Source organism: Helicoverpa zea, chromosome 4 (assembly GCF_022581195.2).
Source record: "Helicoverpa zea isolate HzStark_Cry1AcR chromosome 4, ilHelZeax1.1, whole genome shotgun sequence".
NCBI lineage: Eukaryota > Metazoa > Arthropoda > Insecta > Lepidoptera > Noctuidae > Helicoverpa > Helicoverpa zea.
In genome coordinates, this window is record NC_061455.1 from 1,237,972 (window position 1) to 1,258,160 (window position 20,189).

Sequence of the window (20,189 nt, forward strand, 5' to 3'; positions counted from 1 at the left end):
CTTGACTCGCTCGCGACACTCCTAGCGGAGGATATCAGTTCGACGTGTTAGTAGCGGGGAGGGTGAGGAGGAAGGGTGACAAAAAGAAAACAAAAGATAAATAAAAGATGATCGATTCGAAGGCGGGTGAGATGAAGCGTGCCCGCCACCTGCCCGGTCGCCCTGAGAGCCTCGAGGTCGGATAAACAAAACTAGAATACTCGCTAGCCACGTACTGTCGGGGGAAGTGCGGCGCTTACCTGCTGCGTGTGGTGCGCGCGCTCGGGCTCGCGCGGGCTGTAGTTGGGCTGCGCCGCCTGCCGCAGCTGCTGCTCCGCCTGCAGCAGCTGCGCGCGCAGCCGCGCCACGTCGGCGCAGTACGCGTCCACCTGCGCCAGCGCCGCGCCCAGCGCCGCCGCCTGCGCGCCCGTCTGCGCCGCCAGCGCGTCCAGCGCCGCGCCCAGCGCCCGCGCCGCCGCCTCCACGCCCGCAGGCCCGCGGGACTGCGCCGCCACGCCGTCCGGCCCGAAGTGTACCTGCGCACACACCCGCGTGTTAGCTCTGCTCACTGCTGGTGCATACCCTGAAAAACGACATCATTCATTTGACGACGACGACGACTCACGTTGAGTTTTTCCACTGCATATGAGATCTTCGTCTTTTGCGTGGAGATGTCATTTATCAATTTCTCCCTCAGGGCGAGACGATCCCTGAGAGGTTTCTTTGCATTCTGGGGTGTCTCTAGAGTCCTAGACGTCGCTTCGAGCCAATGCCCGGCGTCCTTTAATTTTCTTTCGCATCGCTCCCATTCTTCCGCTAGTTCTTGTAATAGACCGTTCTGCAAGAAAAAAAATAATTTATTAAAATCAGATCAGACTGTTTTCGGTATTACTCTCAGTAGTTGTACTGACTGTCTTCGCTAATTTCTTTTCGACGTCAACGGTCGCGTTCTCTGCTGCTTCTAGCCTAGAAGGCAAGTCACCCGGACTTGTGACCCGTTCGATTGCCTCTATCTCCTTTGCCATATCTGCTAAATTCTTGGCTTGCTGCTTACAGCTCTTGAGCGCGTTCTGTAAAAAAATCATTATTATAATATTTGCAAATGATTTATTTATTTATCACAGAATGCGATATGTACCCCATATTCAGTCTGTTTCTGTTGCGCCTCCTGCAAGTCGGCCAATGGGAGTGGCCGCGCTAGGAATGCACGTTGCGTTTCAACCCAAAGTAGGACTTTCTCGAGCAGTGTGAGGAAGCGCGCGACGGCGTCGCAGGCGTCCTCCACCGCGGCCTGTCGCGCCTCCAGCTCGCTGCACACGGCCGCGAACTGCTCCGACAGCGCCGACACCGTGGACTGCACCAGCTGGCGCTCGGCGGCGTCGCGGCTGCCCTCCACGATGGCGCGGGCGTTGCGCGTGAGGCGCTCGACGCGGTCGGCCACGCCGGGCACCTCGGCGCGCGTGGCCACGAGGCGCTCGCGGTAGGGCTCGGGCGCCAGCGTGCGGTCGCGGGCCGTGAGCTCGGCCGCGCGCAGCCACGCCTGCACGTCCTCCACGTCCGTCGCGTACTCCGAGCGAGCCGTGCGGGCGCGCTTCCATTCCCTCTCCTTCTCTTCCATTGCTGCTGCTAGTGCCTCAGATGATAGTTCTAAGGAGGACAGCTCCTGCGCGACGTCCGCCGGCGCTGATCCTCCGTATCGCTTCCTGCTCTCCTCCGTGAAGTTCTTCGTGCGCTGCACCAAGTCCGACACTTCGTTTGTCAATGCGCGCACGCTATCCGCTTCGTCCTCGCCGAACACGTAGAAAGTCCTTACTTTCGCTGTCAACACTTCTATCTGCTGTCGGAGCTCGTCGATTTTCTCCGACACGCGATCGAATTCGGACACAATGTCGTCGATCTCCGCGAGCCGCGCCGCAAGAGTCTGTCGCAATCTGCAAAATAAAAGCGATATTAAAACGTACAGTTCGTACCGAACAGCACGGGATTGTGGTTAAGAGAGCGCGCGTGAGGTGTCGGTGCCAAAACGCGACGAAAATAATCCGGCGCGGCGTGACGCTGCCCGTGACGGTGCAAGGTCGCGGCGGCGCCGCTAGGCTACCTCGTCGTTCGTGCTCGTTCGCTCGCGGCGCTCCGCTCGCGTCGCCCGCCCGTCGCTCAATGAACCGTTCTCGATAGATTCGCTGGACGCATCTAATTTTAAATTCCACGCTCTAATGTTTGCACGGTGACATCATAGCGCGCGAGTTTTTTCGGTGCATTCGCCGCCGGCCAATGTTTACGTTTTGCACGCGCACGCCCAATCGCGTTTACCTTATATTAGGGTGACGCCAGCCGCGCGACCTTCGGCCGGCCGGCTACCATATGTTAACTTATAGAGAGCCGGATCGTTAGTGTCAAGCATGACATGAAAAAACTCGCGAAACGGAAGCGGTCCACGTTGTAACGCAACAAAAATCATGATGAATGGCGACCGCAACCGCATGCGGCATGGCCGGCTAACGCAGCCGTGGTTTTGTTCCACCGAGCACAAAGAATATTCTTTGATGTGACAATACGTACACAATTATACAAAAGATCCCGTGGGACAGAGTCCCCAGTCGGCACTAGCACTACTGTGCGGGTGAGTCATCGCGCGCCGGTACACGTAGGCACGGCCTCATCTGTATCACATAATTCAGCAAGAGGCGCACAAGTCGCGGCCGCCCGCCGACGTAGGCACGTCCCAGTCTCCTTTAGCATAAAAATTCGTTTCGATACTGTAAAAACAGTTTGCGTCGCTTATTTTCGGACCGGTCGCGGCGCCCCTGTTTCGCGGAAGGGAACCGTGCGATTGTCTCGGGCACTCGTTTCGCAACACACAACTTCACAGAGATACACTTTCATAGCGTTATTTAACTTGTATGCAGTAACGAAAGTATTTTCTTGTTGCTAAAATGGCGTGTCGTTCTAAGTATATCCCTGTAGCCGGTTCCAGTGCAGACTGCGAGGCCGTGACCCATTAAGCGCTGCGATCGCTCGCATGCGCACTAAGCTCGGAAATAGTAGTCTGCCAGTTTGAATAACGATTACACGTCTACCCCATGCCCTGTCGATTGTCTGGCTTTTGTTTCACTCGAAAATGAACTTTATGTACTATGGCGTAAGTATAACATTGGCTTTTGGAAGGGCATGACATTGGGCGGTTTGGTCGCAAATGTTGTTCTCTGATTGATTCTATTCTAGTGTATAAGTGCGGAGAATCTCTCGGACACGTGAAGTTGCTAAGCTTACTTCAAGAGCTTCGTTCAAAGATGTCAATCGATATAACTATGAAATATATGAAATTGAACTTTATTTTTAAGTTGAGATGAGTTAATTTACAGGTTTGAGCTCATTAGTTTAAAAAACTACCCATTTTCCACCCACCGTTCACTATTTCACGACAAACAAATAATAAAAAGTCAGAAATGTGTAATAAAAGAAAAAATTCAAAAAAATAAGCATGTCGCCAGAAAAAGATGCACTGTAAATTCTATACACGATTTGTCGGTATAATTAAGTCTGACTTTGAGGGGTGCACATTGCCGGGGCTTTCCTAAGACCCCTCTGAATATTACAGATAGACGTTATACGGGCATTTTAATATGACACCGTCTAGCCACAGATCCATACGTTATTGCCGCATCCCTTGCATACGGAATGCGAAAATGACAGTCGCACTGCAAATTAAATGTCGATTTTTGAGTGGCACGCAGCCAAAAACGGGCAATAAGTGCACAGGTCAATACTGTTCTGTCTCTCTCTGTCTGAACTTATGCCTGGATTTTATATTCGTAATACGGTCTGCAAGGCGTAGAAACTCGGATATGCTCAAGCTGCTTTACCTAAGTCTTAGTGACTCACGCACATACAAATAGCTAAGGCTACGAGTGACAAAGTGCCTAGGTTATCTAAATTAGGAATCTAGCGTCATCTCTCAATTTAAGACCAGGATAAGTAGTAATACACGTCCTTTAGATTATATTCTTTGTCCCTTTAATTTTCACATAGTTTTATAGGTAAGGACAGATATGTTGTCAAGGGAGGCACGTGCTATTAACGTCTATTACACTCGAGTTGATATCGTCATTATAAATGTCCTTCAAGGCTCGTAACGTGAGGTCACAATTGACAAAAACGCTATGATACATCTCAAACTTGTTTCTTTTGTATGTTTTGTTAACAGCTTCAATATTTAACATCAAGTTGTCAACAGTATTGAACAAATATGTTCATAAAATCTACAATGAAAGGAACTTGTATCTTCAGTCTCTGAAAATAGTAATTAGAAATCAAGTTAGTCCTCTGTCTAGTCGTTTATATTTCATCTAGATATAACAATAAAATAGATTTGAATAACAATATTTTACATACAATAAAGCGACCGTCATCTGACCTCCACAATCCACCTACTGACTAACATTTGTAATTTTAAAGATTTTGAAATTTTTGACAGATTAGGTACCTATGTAAATTAACATGATAGAATTAAAGACTTACTTATAAAAATCTCTGATCATCTTCTAAGCGTCATTTTAACTAATTACTACCTATAGTCTTAAGTAGTGATTAAATGTTAGTTAAGACATGCTTAAGCAACGTTTATAAGTAAGAACATTCTTACACATCCCTTAAGTATTATTTATTATTGAATTCACGTTTATAAGTAATGCTGTTACAATTTCTGACATTCTGAAAATATTGCCTGGTTTTCACTTTATTAGAAGAGGTATCTCTGTCATATATCCTGAGATAGGACATTAAAAAGTATGCATCATTACCTAACTATGTATACAAGTTTTAGCACGCTACACAACTATAGAGTGAGTTATGTCATCGTTATTTCCTGAACAGGAAGCAGGCAGGCATATTGTTCACTACTGTGACTTTATTTGTCATTAAATATAACTACACCATTATTTAGAAACACCGGTATGTTGAAATCGGGTTTCCTGTTACAAAATGGGCTTATTTTACCTTGTGATTTCAGGCACAAGTTCAGTGGGTTACATTGAAAATATATTGTTTATTTTATTTGCCTATATATTATTTTTATCCTACTTAATGTGTAATAATAAGAACACGTGGAGATATGGTTGTGTGTGCAGTATAGAAGTGAAGATTATGAAAGTCTGCATGTTCATCAATCACTTTTATTGCCGTCAGTCAGGCTAGGTAAAACTGTCTTCAGCCCAAGGTTAATACAGAAATAACGTCGCCACTGCAACTCCTTTTAGAACACAACATTGTTCATATTTGTCATTTTGGGAATCAAAACTTTAAACAAAATAGCTCTTACGGTAGGAACAAACTAAAGTATTAGAGCCAATTGTAATATGGAAAGCTACGACTAAAATTATTATAGAAAAGCTGATAGCTATTGCCAAAGACAAAAAGAAAACGGTAGCAATCACAAGAACAGATTCAGATCCAAAAATAAACAGCGCGGAAGTTCTGCACATACATAAGCATTAAAAAAATATATACTACAGAGTTGATAAACGCACATGCCGATAACAAGTCAACGACCCACCAAGCTATGTTGCCAAAGTGCGTTGGCAGAAATGTAGCAAGGGAGCTGGCACGCGACGGACCATAAACTAAGGGTATGGTTAACGCCTTTGTGTGCACTCAGCTGAACATTTTGCTATGGGAAATTGGATCTTAAAGTTAGGAGTATGGTGCCCTTTTTTGTGGTACCTTTCACCTGATGCTATGTGATATGGATACGGAAGATGTAGTGCAATACAGAACATGATATTTTAACGTCTATAGCTGTATGGTTTGTCACAAAAAATACTGTAGTTCCTTCCTATGTAATAGAGTTTAAGTGTTCAGTGTAAGACAGCTATAAATGAGTAATAAAATCATGTGTACATTTGCCAAAAGTGGTCATAAAAATAATAATAAATTCAAGACCGTTGGCCGAAGCGGTTTGAAGGGGAGAACAAACTTTGCAGTTAACGGTAAAACAGCTGTTATAGTCCCATAATTACAAGTTCAACCGTATTTTATAGGAAAATCAGCTGGATATGAGTAGCCTATGGCTGGGTTTGGGAAACTTGAGTGACTGACTGTTCTTGTTCTATGACATGAAGTAGATAAACACATTGCTATCGGTATTATTTGCCTCAGTGCACCATACTATGTGGTAAAGTAAAAGTTCAATTCCGACAACGAGATTTTCCGAGTCCCATGTGGCGCTAAGGTTCAATTCAATTTACAGCAAATTGCTATTTATTGAAGCCGTGTACAGTAGGCCACGGTCGCCACGAACTGCACACTCGTCACTCCTTATATTTCACTGTTTAATAATGCAATAGATAATGTTTTTATTGCACTTGATAATCTTGATATCGACGGTCCTTATGAGGCTACTTGTGATTCCGTTGAATCGTGCAGAGCTAACTTTGATGAATGGTGACGGTTATTTTTAAACCACTTCGTCTGCAAGGACTTTTAATATTTATGTTTAGATTAAGTAGCACACATTTACATATTTCGATTACATGCCTGCAGCTTGTATTGAATGTAAAATAGAAGAATTTATCGAAATGAAAAGCACCTCAAGTAAGTTTAAATTACAAAAAGTCGGGCTTCAATTGAAAAGTTGCAAAATGCCAACTCCCCCAGTACCATTATTAAACAGTAAACAAATTGATTTCCCGGTACCCAAACTCAAATTAAACGGGTTTTCCATGCGTCACACAACGACCCCTCGAAACCGCTACAAGGCGTTTATAAGCTATCCAAAAAGGGGTTAGGGGCTGAAACGGCCCTGCCCTACCCTACCGACAACATTATCATACCAAACTGCTCAATATGTCCGCTTACCCTCGTCTAGACATAATTAAAGCAATGACTTCATTGATTTACAAAGTCACATGGTGTTCTTGAATCAAGGTTGCGGTCCGCGCAATCCATCAAGACGTTATGCTCAGTAAATCTGGTTATTTCTAGTGTCAAGGTCAAAGTTATGTCGGTTTTAGGCTTCTGTTCAGTGTAGCGGAAATTGAGGCGCTTAGGTTTTAGCCAATTTTGTTTGCAATCCGCGTATGCTATGGTAAAAACTTGAAAGGTGGGGATCTTTAGATCCAGAAAGAGCGATTAATTAAGATTAATTCTTAAAGAGTCTCCAAAAAAGACAACATACATTACATGTACAATGATTTCCAGACATTGTTGCTTAGAAATACGCATTTAGGTACTGCGTACTTTCCTAGTGACCCAATTTTAGTAATGGTACTACATAATGCGTAATTGTGTCATCTGAGTATAAGACTGCGCAATAGATGCATCTCTCTTTCTTTCAAAACGCAAATAAATCGAGAAAAATGACACAAGGATATTGGAATGCAAGAGCAGGGAGAGTTTTCCTAGAATTCTGCAGATGAGATAATTTCAACACTTTTGCACCTACAAAAACTGTAGCTACAACATTCGTGACAATAAATAACACATGTAAGTATAGTCGTTTACAAATCGACCCGAATACTAAATAAGCTTATGACGTCACTTCACTTAGATCTAAGGGTTATTTTAATAAACTACGAGATTTCTTAGCAAGCGATGATATCATAGTAGACGGTACAACATTTACATATTTAAAGTGTACTCTAATGACTTGAGTGTAAAGTCTACAATACATTGAATATTATTTTCGCAAAAGCGGAATCATTTTAAGATCCTGTGTCATGATTGCGTAACGCGAATATTTGTACGGGGCCACTCTTTTTTACAATTTTATTGCGTTTTCCGTATTTTCTGTGATATTTGAATGGTTTCATTAGACAGGCAGATTTTAATCTTACGATCATGTAAATTGCCAAGTTACGTGGATGTTTATTTGGTTAAATAATTTTAGCTGTTACGTTTTTATTAGTAGACTCCATTACTACTAGTAGTAACTTTATTGTATGAAAGTAAAGATAGTAGTTTGAATTAGCATCGAGCTCTCTTTCATTTTTTCCATTTTCCCATCATCATTATTAGTGCTATGAACATGTAATTTAAATTCTTCTTTGTTTTTATCTGTACCTACATCTATATTAAATACTGCAACAACTAGAGCGAGATTTATAAAAATAAATGATTTTTCTAGAACATTCCTGTGCGGTAAATCAGTGGGGTATTATTGGTGTTCATGCAGCCGACATGTGGTCATGGCGACATGGTTTTATTCTCTTGCTCTAATAAAATCTATTTTATTTTAAGCTGGCTGGGCTTAGCTATGGGGCACTCGGATTTTTCAACGTTGAGCATTTTCAGGTTTAATTATAAATTAAGTATGGCTGCCAGTTCTTTGACTATATGAAGGTTTTTACTGTGTTGAGGATTAAACTAATGTAGCATTTATGTTCTATAGGTAGAATTGTTCTTTTACCTTAACAACATGGGTCCTAACTAATAAAAATTAATGTACCAATAATTCTCCTAATTTACTTAAGGAATTATAATTGGTTGTTTGAGTTATTTTGTTTACAATTTTAGCGTAACCTTAGCAACACGCAACTGTATCATCTGAATTTAATTATGTTGCTTTAATTTCTCTACATTCTTTCACGATATATTAATTTGTCTTTTTATTTACTTTATTGGCTATTTTGAAATTCCTTTGCCCCAATTAATTAAACACTTATTTTTATGTTTTATGCCAAAACTGTGGACCGAGTGTGCTATTAGTGTTTTCTATTGCTAAAATCACGCGTTCATTCATTATGTTTATAATTCCGCTGCATTTGTACATCCATAATACTTAGTATTCTATTCAGATCTTCCACACCCTACCGCGTTGCTAATACGTCGAACTGGCTGCCAATTAAGACAGAATTGATTAACGTAGCATCGCCCTTGATTGCACCATACATACCTTGTATTACCAATTACGTATCATTACTTTAAAATCGACCCCAAAGAGTATAATTTGGCTTGCCGGTATTAATGCTGGCAGATAATAATTTTGGCAAAACTTCTTGAGGTTTTTAAAACAATTTGGTTTGCTTTCATTGCAGCCTTTATTGCTTTTTAATAAAGTTTATTTTGGCGTTTATGTGTGGTCAATATAATTTTGCTATTTCGTCTGGGCTTCGCATGTTTGTCGATGTTTGGAAAAGAATTTTAATGTTGGGGAAACGAAATTAAACGTCGCGAACGCTATTGTGATTTCTGTTAGTGTCGATTTATTTAACGCAAACGAGAACGTTAATGAGATTCTAATTAACGTTCAGATTTAATTAATGGTTGAAGCGACCGGCATAAACTAAAGGTTGTTTAAAAAAATGGTTGGCTTCCTCAATGATCACGTGAAAAATTGCCGAAAAAACGTAAATATGGGCCAACGGTGCCATTCAACACATACAGATCTAAAAGCTATCCATCAACATTTCAACGCAGGAAACAAAAGTCCAAAAAAGTTGCCAAATATTAAACTAAGAAACACAGAATGTAAGACGCCAAGACTTTTTCTACCATCTATATCCGTTGATGATGAAATTGTGGCAAACGAATATGTGTTCTACGTCGAAGGTGAAAAGGTCTGAAATGATGTTTTTGAAGGAATAACAAATATTTTTGTTTTGAATTCAAGAGTGGCAGCCGTCAGCTAGTTGATGTTATGCCAGAAGATTTCTTCCGGAATTCATTGGCAGGGTTCGACGGAGAACTGGCCTACTTTCTGAGATAAGGTTTTTTATGTAATATTCAGTGAAAGCCCAGCTTTTGAGAAAGTTTTTTTACATCTCTGTGGGGGAACTGAAAGTGTACAATTTTTTTATGTTTTTATTACATAAGTGTGCCAATGACCTACATATTTAAAGTTTTATTCTAAGAATGTAATGATAATAGTTTTCACGGAAATTAATAGTTTTATGTGTGGAACCGGTTTTTCATCTGTCTCGTTAGAGTGTTAATTACCTATAACGATATTTTGTTTAACTAAAATTCAACAATACCTGGATATAACAGATTCTATGTGAAATATTGCAGTAGTTTTAACTTCAGCCCTCTAAGCTACAGAATATAACTTAAGTATATAGTCATAGATATGTAATCCTATAAGTGAAGCAAGTGTACCGTCATAAGTCATAACTTAGCCTATATCTGTCAATTGCCGTCAATCGACCAACTGGAAGCCTATTAAGTGTAAGTAACTGGTGTCTACTTTTAAGGCTGTCTAGTTTATGTAAAGTAGGTAAGTACCTAAAAAACTATCGTACCTATCTTAATAAGAACTTCATATTTCTGAATGGCTTGCATCGGTCGTGTTAACTCGATGCACCAATAGGCAAGTAATAAGTAGGTACCTAGTTAAACTCACTGAAGTAGGTAAGTATGAACATTTTCGATATTTGTGCACTTTTATTAACATGTTCGGTATTCTCTACTATTTATTAATTGTTAAGGTCATAGTTATTCATACGGTCATTTGTAAACTTCGACGTTATTTATTGTCACAATAAAATTAATATGTTGTGTTCAATAAGACTATCGAACACAACTAGAGGCAAAGTCGACACCGACATAAACCAGCTTATTTTCTTAACAAATCTTTGTTTTAGCAGTTAAACTCCTATTTGCACCTCAAGGTCAAATCTAACGTTTTGTTTTTAAGCTTTCCTGAGAATCTAACGATCACAGTTTGACGAATATTTCAGCACGAGACGAGTAAACACGGATTTAATGCAATTCTGTTGATTTGGCACCTCACGGGACACGGCGAATTAATTGGAATAATACGGATGGACAAAAACTTACCTTTGGTGATGTAATGCTGAAAGATACGCATGCAGCATGCAGATTGTAAAATTAAAATTATCTTTGCCTATTTTTTTGAGCTGGATTTGAGATGGATATCACTAGTGCTGCCATCTTTTGTAAGTTTCTGACAATTTCTGTTATCTGTTTAATTCTGGACATGTGTACAGGTTTGCTTAAAAAGCTACTTTACTATTCATATTCTCATGGGCAGTCCATCAATTTAGAACTCTTGCAATGACTTAGTTACCCAAAAAAATAACCTAAGCACCAAAAACAAGCTTTTTACCAAATTCAACATGGGAATCGAACCCAGAACCAGCTTTCCAGCCACACCCCAAATAACTAACACTTACAAAAAGCCACACACACACACCCACACACAAATCTACATTCCCACACAACTTACTTCTCGTAAGCTTCAACGAGTTCCTTGACATTCTTCTCGGTGTCATTGGCGGCGTCCTTAGAGTGCGGCTTCAAGATGTTGACAACAAAGTCTGCGTGTTCTAGCAGCTCGTCACGACTGTCTTCCAAGCTTGATACTTCGCTTTGGAGTTCCTGAGGAAGATGTGGTGATGGTTAGTAAAATTGGATATAGATATTCCTGTGGGCTCGATATTGAAGATTAGCTTCCTCTAGGTTCCACCGGCATCACGTGGTAACTACTTCGCATACCTGTAGCTATAGTATACTGTACTGAAAGATTTTTTCAGTAAAACTCGTCAGCGTTGTGAAATTTCGAATGATGTTTAAAAAGATAATACTATTTTATAACGACACACCAAATCTTTTTGTAATTATATATTTGAGGTCACGGAAATCCATCTTTCATGTGATGCTTTCTACAAAGAAAAACCTCTTATTTCAATAACACATACTCATTCTCAAGAGGATGAAAGCCTCAGTAGGCTGTAATTTTACATAGGTACTTGATTTGCATGGTTCTACATAATACGCCGTCGTCTACGTGACTACTTATGCAAGGTAAGTGTTGCACATTATTTCTTATCGTGTGCTAGCCATTACAATGGCAATTCTAGTTAGATTAGGTCAATGGGTACATGAACCTGACTTGTTGTAAGTGTAGCTTTTCACCGAAGAGAGTTTAGCATGAACATAAAGAAAATGTTTATTATGTAAAATATCCATATTTCCTATATTGTTCGGAAATAGCTGGACCTATTCTCTTCTTTTGGTCATCGCCGTTATTACATTGTGCACAACCACTGTATTTATATTTTTAAGTGTTTTTTTTTGTTGTAAATTACTATAACGACTTAATCATCACAACCAGTATACTATCCATATAATATATATGTAAGTCTGACGGTGATTTCATACTGCCGATTTTCAGAGTCGATCTTACGAGCGGAAGGTATCGAACAATTGTCAACTGTCAGTTCAAACGATGACACGTGACAGCTTTTTCATGGCTAAACCGAGCGGAAACTCTACCGGTGTGAAACTACTACTAAGCAGTTGTCTTATGTAAAGTAAATATGTAATTACCTGTAGAGCATGCCTAGTATCAACCGCACGCCTTCTAGTGCTGGGGTTGGCGTCCAACTGTCGCAGCCGGTCAGAGGCAGCCGTGATGGCAGCTCCCAAGGTACGTTGTACGTCGAGCAGCTGATTCCAGCGGTGGAGTTGCTGGTCGGCTGTCGCTGCGCGCTTGGCTAGGCCTGGAGAGAAGAAGTAAGATAAGTATGTGTATTGGTTTCAGGCAATTGCCATTGACTACGGGTCGTAGGACCCCTCCAAAGTATTGGGTTATCAAAACAAATGATCTTGAGGTCGGCAGTTTCATGGTTGTATTTTACAATAGAGTAAATTCTAGTAGCAAGTTATAGCCCACATTGCATTCAAAAGGGCTATATAAGGGGAATTTGCATTTGGCACATTAAGATAAATTACAAAAACATTAAATATATGTCATCTTTTACTTCAACTTACTGTGGCTATTATAAAATAAGAAAGATTGAAATAGATTCTACGTATGTTAATCATCAGCTACATTGGCTACATCAGCTACATAATAATCAGCTACATACCTTCACAGGCTACATTCCATCGGTCAGCGAGCTCCCTGGTCCTCTGCTCGACCCTCTCCCCACTAGCAGCATCAGCGCCGGAGCAGAGCTCGCGCGCCCGCTCCCGGACCACGTCCAAGAGCGGCTGCTGGTTCTGAAGATGTACGGGAGAACAGGTCATTTCACGAACAATATTTCGGCCCAAGTTCACCCGAGAATAAAAACGTCAGTTTTCTTAAGGCAACTGTTTAATGTGAATTGTCAAAGTATACAGTTGTGTTAAGAAAAAACAGACGTTTATGTTGTCGTTGAAAATGGGCCTAAGGATATAAAAAACTGAAAAAACGAGCTAAAACCTATCAGAGATCCTACATCCCTAACAATTCCTGAAGGAAGCCATTCTTTTGTTCATTAAGACTAGAAAGTTTAAGGTGTAGCTTCCTATCCATATTGTCAGAAAAATAATGAGGGAAAGGATTCATGAGAGGATAATTAGTTTGCGCTGGCGGGCCTTAAAAGCAAAATAAGCGTAATGAGGGGTACACAGATGAAAAAAATAACAATAGATATAGATTTGTGTGACAATATAGATAGAAAACGGAACATCCTTTTCCAGGAAATGACTGTATTTACTTTAGTTTATGGCTTCATTCAGAAATGTGAAGGGAACGGATACTGAAACATTTCATTCGTTCACAATTAAAATGACATCTAGAAATTATTACAGTTGGCTGGCTGATTACCCAATTTAAATTGCGTTTTCATACTCACAGACCGGTTCAGAACCTGAATACATATGAAAACAAAGAATCGTTTACGCATTACAAGTTAAATGATGATAATGTAATACCTTTCACGTTAATTGTACTTATTAAGTACATTGGAGTTATTTATACCTGACAGGTTGTGTAACTTCTTATAGCACTTTAAGAAAACTGCAGACTAAATAGTCGGCCAACAGTCACCCGATTATTGAAATTTTATTTTTTAAGAAAATCGTGGATTCAATCAAAGTTTTTAGTAGGTCTGATACTGGACTCGTGTATGATCATTATCATGTGAGAAATATTCATTTCCATACTGATATACCTATGCCAAAACAAACAAACTGTCGGTGTGCCCAAACAAACTGTCGGCCGACTAAAAGTTTGTAGTGTGTCGGTATTTTAAACACTGGATAAAATAAAACTTATTTTATACTAGTTGACCCAACAAACTTCGTATCGTTTAAACCTTCCCTGGACCTCTACAAACATTTTAAAACCAAAATCAGCTCAATCGGCCCAGCCGTTCTCGAGTTTTAGCGAGACTAACGAACAGCAATTCATTTTTATATATATAGAGATTGGTAGGAGTCGTATCTATAGAAGCAATAATTGCCGTACAAAAAACTGCAACAAAAATGGCCGTTTGGCATTGATTTGTCACAAAAAGGTAATTTCCACAAATAGAAATGAATAATGATAGTTTAAATGACGTCACTCTTGCTTTTAGTTTGTCGTATTGGTTTTCATAGATAATTGCGGATGAACGATAATGATATACCACAGAAGATTGTATTTACATTTGCAAATGCTGTTTTTTTGTCATAAGTTTAGTACCTACCTATAAAGTTTTACTTTGAAAAGCAAACTTAAGCAATTTTCTCACTTCAACAAAGTTTATTTGCAAACTTGCGAAAGTCGTTAAGTTATTGTATTTTAACAATAGTGCTTAGTTTAAAGCCGACAATGTGACATTGTATCTTCAACTTCAACTTTGTATTAACTTGACCTTGGCTTATGCCTGACTTGACCAAGAGCATTAATGGCTCATTGTGCGAGCACCGGATCTGACATCACATTGTTTTTAAAATGTATGGCAGACTGTTTTCTTTACATACAGTGCATTTTTGGAACCTATATTTTTTATTTATAGCCTTCCTCAAAACACTTCACTGAAATATTTTTTTGTAATGAAATTCCTGAGATTAGCTCGTTCAATCAAACAAGTCAACTCTATTCTTTAGTTTTATGATTGTTTTGATTCATAAAATACTGACAGTAAATTGAACCAGCAAAAACACATAGGAAATGGTGAAGGGCGGGCATTTTGGTAGCTGTCTTTTATAAAGACGTTCAAAAATTGCTGATTTTCAGCCTAAAGCTGATTTTCAGATTAAATTGCTTTTACTAAAAAGGGCAATTTTTAGCAACACATTTCGGAATAGCATCATCATTACCATTTCAAAACCTAGGAAGAACACCATACAACTTGATAACCAGCTCTGGGCTACAATAGACCTAACAAGGCATTGACTTGCAATTGAGAGGTCGCGGGCTCAGGTCATATCCGCTACACTATTGTAAAACCCGCACCTAGTAGTGCAATCACCAGTCATTTGCTGGAAGTGATTTATATAGGACTTGTCACGATACTATTATAGGCTGTTATAGGTAGATCTTTGTTGACTGTTCATGGTGACATTTATTTTGCAAAATTGTAATCTACTGATTGATGTGTAATAATTTTATGGGAAATGGTTTACATCTGAAACGTCAATTGGCACTGAATTTAGAATTTAGAATAGCCAAACTTGAGTAAAACTTAGGGCAAAATGAACATAAGTATAATTTAAGACACAGCTTGCTATGTAAATGTAATATTTTTAGTCTGAAACATCAATACCTATTAATAATATAAAGAGCTGTAGTGTTTACAAACACAAGTAGTTATTGTAAACTTGTAGATAATATCTTATCTTGCATCAAGTATTACAAGAATGCACTTATTTAAATGGCTGCAATAATCGGGTGCAACAAAATGCTGTTTAACTTGAACTTGACTGACTTGTATAATTACAAATATTATGTCGAAGGTCATAGTAAACAGAAATAGTCATATTCGACAGCTATGTGGACGAAATTTTGACGCTTTTTAGTTTTCGTTTTTTAATCTGAGGTGTTTTTGACGCATTTTAGTTTTAGTTTTTTAATCTGAGGTGTTTTTGACGCATTTTAGTTTTGGGATTTTGTTACTAGAATACTTTTTAATTTTAATTATAACTGTGCTTTACACAGGTCATATTAATAACTCTTGAAATGTAAATAAAGAAAAAAGTGTTCGCTTGAATAATGTTGATTGTTGTAAAGTAGCGACAGTTAACGCCATGAGGGTATACAATGTTATCGCAGCTGTAAATGATGACTGATAAGCTGGCATTGATAACAGAAGTGTTACGCTCTTGGATCGTTATGAGAAAAGTTATTTTTGTTTCTAGATGTGGCCTTTTATACCGTCCAAAATATGAAAGGAAGTATGAGTGAGTATGAGGATGATTTGGGCCAATTAATGGACTATCATACCGCAAGGGATATTTAAAATTTTTAGCTCTATGTATTTTAATGACGCTGAATTTTTTAAAAATTACTTCCTACTTAGAGGACGTGTGTCTATTTCGTTAAACTTCAGTACCTTGAAATGGGTCTCAAAACCACATTTATACCAATTTAGGTTGAAATAGGTCTAAATATACCTATTAGTTATTCAGCAAGTATCCCAGGCTGGCGCTAGCAACTGGCCTTGACACCTCGATCCATTGTGTCTATTTATAGCCGATGAGAAAAAAGCATTGACCACGAGATTGCACGCCTGCGCCCGCGCAGTGAACGAGCCTACATTCTTTGAGCTGTATTTACTTGCTGCTGAAAAGATTAGATTAGGAACTTTGTAGAATATGTTGTGTGCTAAAAATTTTATCATAGCAATTTTTTTGCGTCATAGACTTTTTATATGACGCTAAAATATAAAAAGATGATATTCAGTTTGAAAGTTGTTAAGAGACGAGCGAAAAGTTACATGACTTTTCCTTAAAAGGACCAAGGTAAAATAGAGAATGTGCAAATTCGTATTAGGAGTAAGGTAGCATCTAGATTAGAATATAATAGTGTTACAAAACGTAATCCCACGACTTACTTTCAGCTAATAAGTAGTTAATGTAGGCTGAACAAATTGGAACAATATCTATTGCAGCAGCCATATTCTCTAACTATAAACCTACACTGACTGAATGGGTATAGGAACTAGCAAATACAGTTATTGTAACTCAAATTGAGAGTCTCACTATACAAAAATAACATACTGAAATTATCAACAGACCAAAGAATGCACTTCAAAAACTAATAACTGCAGAAAGTCACTTCACCAAAGTAAAATTTAAAATATTTAGCTCCAATTAAATTTCACTTTAAAAAGCGACGCAATTCAGCGATGCCTTTCAGACAACCTCTGAGCTACTTACATAAAGAAAGTCACAAACGCCAGGCTGTATTGCAGGCCAAACTTGTTACGTTTTCAAGATGACAAAACAGATAAGTAAAATTTCACTTATAACTTTCACTGTATTGACTTTACTCTTATTGATACAATTGAGATTGCAGATTTCACTTATTGAATGCAGTTGATACATCTCCTGTAACGGAGGATACTGTGATCTCTTTTGTGAATCGTTTGCAGACACAATGGTTTGATTCAGTTCATTATGCAGGCGTGCAATCCTTGCAAAAGGTTATTGACACCTTCGTATACAATAAAGATACTCTCAATAGTAATATCTTTAGAGGTTTTTAAAGTTACTAAAGTTTGTACTTCGAAATTTCCTGCTACAGACGGCAAAATTTCCTCAATTTTTTGCACATTAAAGTCAGGGTCGTATGATAGTCATTGAAAGAGCATCGGCACTTATTGATGGTACAAAAGTAACTTCCCTTGAATTTTAAGCAGTGACGTAATGGTACGAATATCAACTGTGAGTACCACGGCCGTTGGACGAAAACGTGGGATAATAATCATATATGAGTCAGAAGGCCTTACCAATTATGGGACTGTCTCGTGAGTTAGGCCTCATGTACGAATGCGTATATATTGGAATTTTTCAAAAATATTTCTCTCTATTTCATTCGACTTTACTCTAAGTTATTCTCTACTCAAAAGGAAAGTTGGAGAAAAATAATAAGTAGATATAATCAGACATAATATTCGTTCAGTATCGATTATATTATCACAGAAATAGCCTGTTAAGTCAATTTTCATGGCGCTATCAATCAATAGATTACATGGAGCGGCCTCGATAGCGCGCCCTTGACCTTCAAGGTCATATCGTGTTTAGCAGTATTTACCCCTGTCGTGTAAACAATGTTTGCTATTTTAATTCTAGTATGTTAAATATTTACGCTTTAAGTAGGTATGTGTTTTGACCTTACACGAGTTTCCCAATTTTCGTTTAAAAAATACGTGAATAGTTTTCCAAAATAGAACTGACTCTATTAGTATGTGAAACATGACATGAGTATTTTTTTCATTAATATTTGATTCTGCGTGAAGACTAGAATCTAAAACATTGTTAGTGCGATAATTGCACGATGTAAGAAAGTATCTTATCTCCTGCGTGTATCAATGCTCGTAATGAGTTTAATTTCGGGTGCATTATAGCGGAAACCTTAATTACAGCGGTTTATCCACTTAAGGAGAAATAAACGACTAAAAGACCTTTTCGAAAGTTTACTGCACTCTCCTTATTTGGGATAATAACCGGTAACAGGCCACAGTTTAAGCCAAAAGTTCGATGATGTCGCTGAAAATGGTTTCAAGCGATGCGTTGGTGCTTAAATTCGCCATGCAGACGGCAATAGCCGTGAGATCACGTTTCGAGATCATAAAAAATCGCAAACACTTCGTACACCGGCTTTACCTGCCATCTTGGAATTCCATCAAACAAAGTCGTCTATGTACACAAATGAACACGAGGAAAGTGAAAACACAGGTCGTACACAAACCATCCGACCGTGACCTTGAACTTAACTCCAAAAACAACAACAGAACTTACACAACCGTCAGAAAACTAATTATTATCGCGATATCACAGACTTACCTTCCTTTTTCGCGGAATTTTGAATACCTACTTACTGACTAGATAGGAAAATTGGAAAAAAACTAATGTATTGATTGTAAACTAAGTGGGCACGTGGATATAACACTTGCACGATGTGAAAGCAAGGCAATAAGTAGTGTGTTTGTGTACAGTTCTCATTGCGGTGCTATGCAGTCACAGACTGGCGAGCGCGCGCGCCGCCCCGCCAGCGCCGGCCTGACATCACTTCGTTAAGGCGAATACGGTGAACTCATAACTGTTGTGCAATCGCTCATTGATGATTTTGACGTTCGCGACAACAGTTCGATAAGGGGACATGGTAATGATGATGTTTTTATTGCTGTACATGATAGGGTTAACATAACAATTGATAGAGTATTTGGCGATTTTGCTGATAAAGGGACTAACAGTCGTTTGAAGTTAGACGTGACTCATAAAGCTAGAAGAACAATTCATCTACGAATAAGAAACAGCATGTGATAATAACGTGTGAAATACCTAATTCAAATGAAACTGCTAGGTACACAAGAACATCATTTTGAAAACTATGACCTTGATCGCGATTTTTTACCTATTATGCTTATTGTGTTTAACAGGAAACTTTTTGCTGTAGATTCCAATTAAACTAGCCATTAAAATCCGGAGCATATCTAACTCATTCCAAAACATCCTTGTACTTGTATAGGCCACACATTTTTATAGCTCTCCTTAAAAGTCATGTTCGTGTTATGAATCTATATGAAGTTCTTGCAATAACTGATCGCGTCAGTCTTCTGTACGGTTTAAGACTTTAATGTTTTATTTGCAAAAAAGTTTTAATGTGTTTCTATTTTTTTTCCTGTAAACAGAAAAACAATCCAATTTCGCAAGTAGCGAAAACGTTCGGGATGCCAAAATTTGGTTCTTTTCAAGTCTTGAAACTTGACAGAGAACTATGTGATAAATATGCCTGTTAGAGCAGATTTTTTTTATCATTCGAAGGAAGTTTAGTACAAAAATGTATGATGTTTTTTTTGACCTTTAAATTTTTTTAAGTTTGCGGTTAGCTAATAACGTCACTGGTCAGTTTAGCAACGTTGCCTTAAGTCCAGAACAATGGGCCTTGAAACCAAGTGCATTAACCTAGTCGTACACAAACTAAGAACCAGTCAACTGCTGTAAACCGCAGGTTGTTTTACCTGAAAATTTTATCTAAAACGTTAAGCTGAGATGAAAAGAGACTGAAAATTCTGACTGAATTAAATTAACATAAGATGTATTTTGAAGCTGACACACATAACATTTTAATATCTTTCTCCGAGCCTTTTTTCCCAAACTATGTTGGGGTCGGCTTCCAGTTTAACCTGATGTGGCTGAGTACCAGTGCTTTACAAGGAGCGACTGTCCTATCTGACCCCCTCAACCCAGTTACCCGGGCAACCCAATATCCCTTGGTTAGACTGGACATAACATTTTAATAATCACTTGTTAAATCATGATAATATTTTGAAGAAAAATAC

At 39.0% G+C, this 20,189-nt stretch overlaps 1 protein-coding gene across 8 annotated transcripts in view; it reads right to left on the reverse strand.

The window, feature by feature from the left end:
- The window catches only part of LOC124629730 (muscle-specific protein 300 kDa-like), a 170,206-nt gene that overhangs the window by 59,293 nt on the left and 90,724 nt on the right, over positions 1-20,189 (reverse strand). For all 8 annotated transcript variants that reach the window (XR_006984319.1, XM_047163253.1, XM_047163257.1 and 5 more), the window contains 7 exons: positions 12,804-12,936; positions 12,262-12,434; positions 11,159-11,310; positions 1,118-1,910; positions 891-1,049; positions 605-817; positions 240-515 (listed from right to left, as the gene is read on the reverse strand). Coding sequence is in view for 7 of the 8 variants with exons in the window: in XM_047163253.1 (XP_047019209.1) it covers positions 240-515; positions 605-817; positions 891-1,049; positions 1,118-1,910; positions 11,159-11,310; positions 12,262-12,434; positions 12,804-12,936 (1,899 nt within the window). In the remaining variant the exon portion in view is untranslated. The remainder of the gene's footprint in view (positions 1-239; positions 516-604; positions 818-890; positions 1,050-1,117; positions 1,911-11,158; positions 11,311-12,261; positions 12,435-12,803; positions 12,937-20,189) is intronic.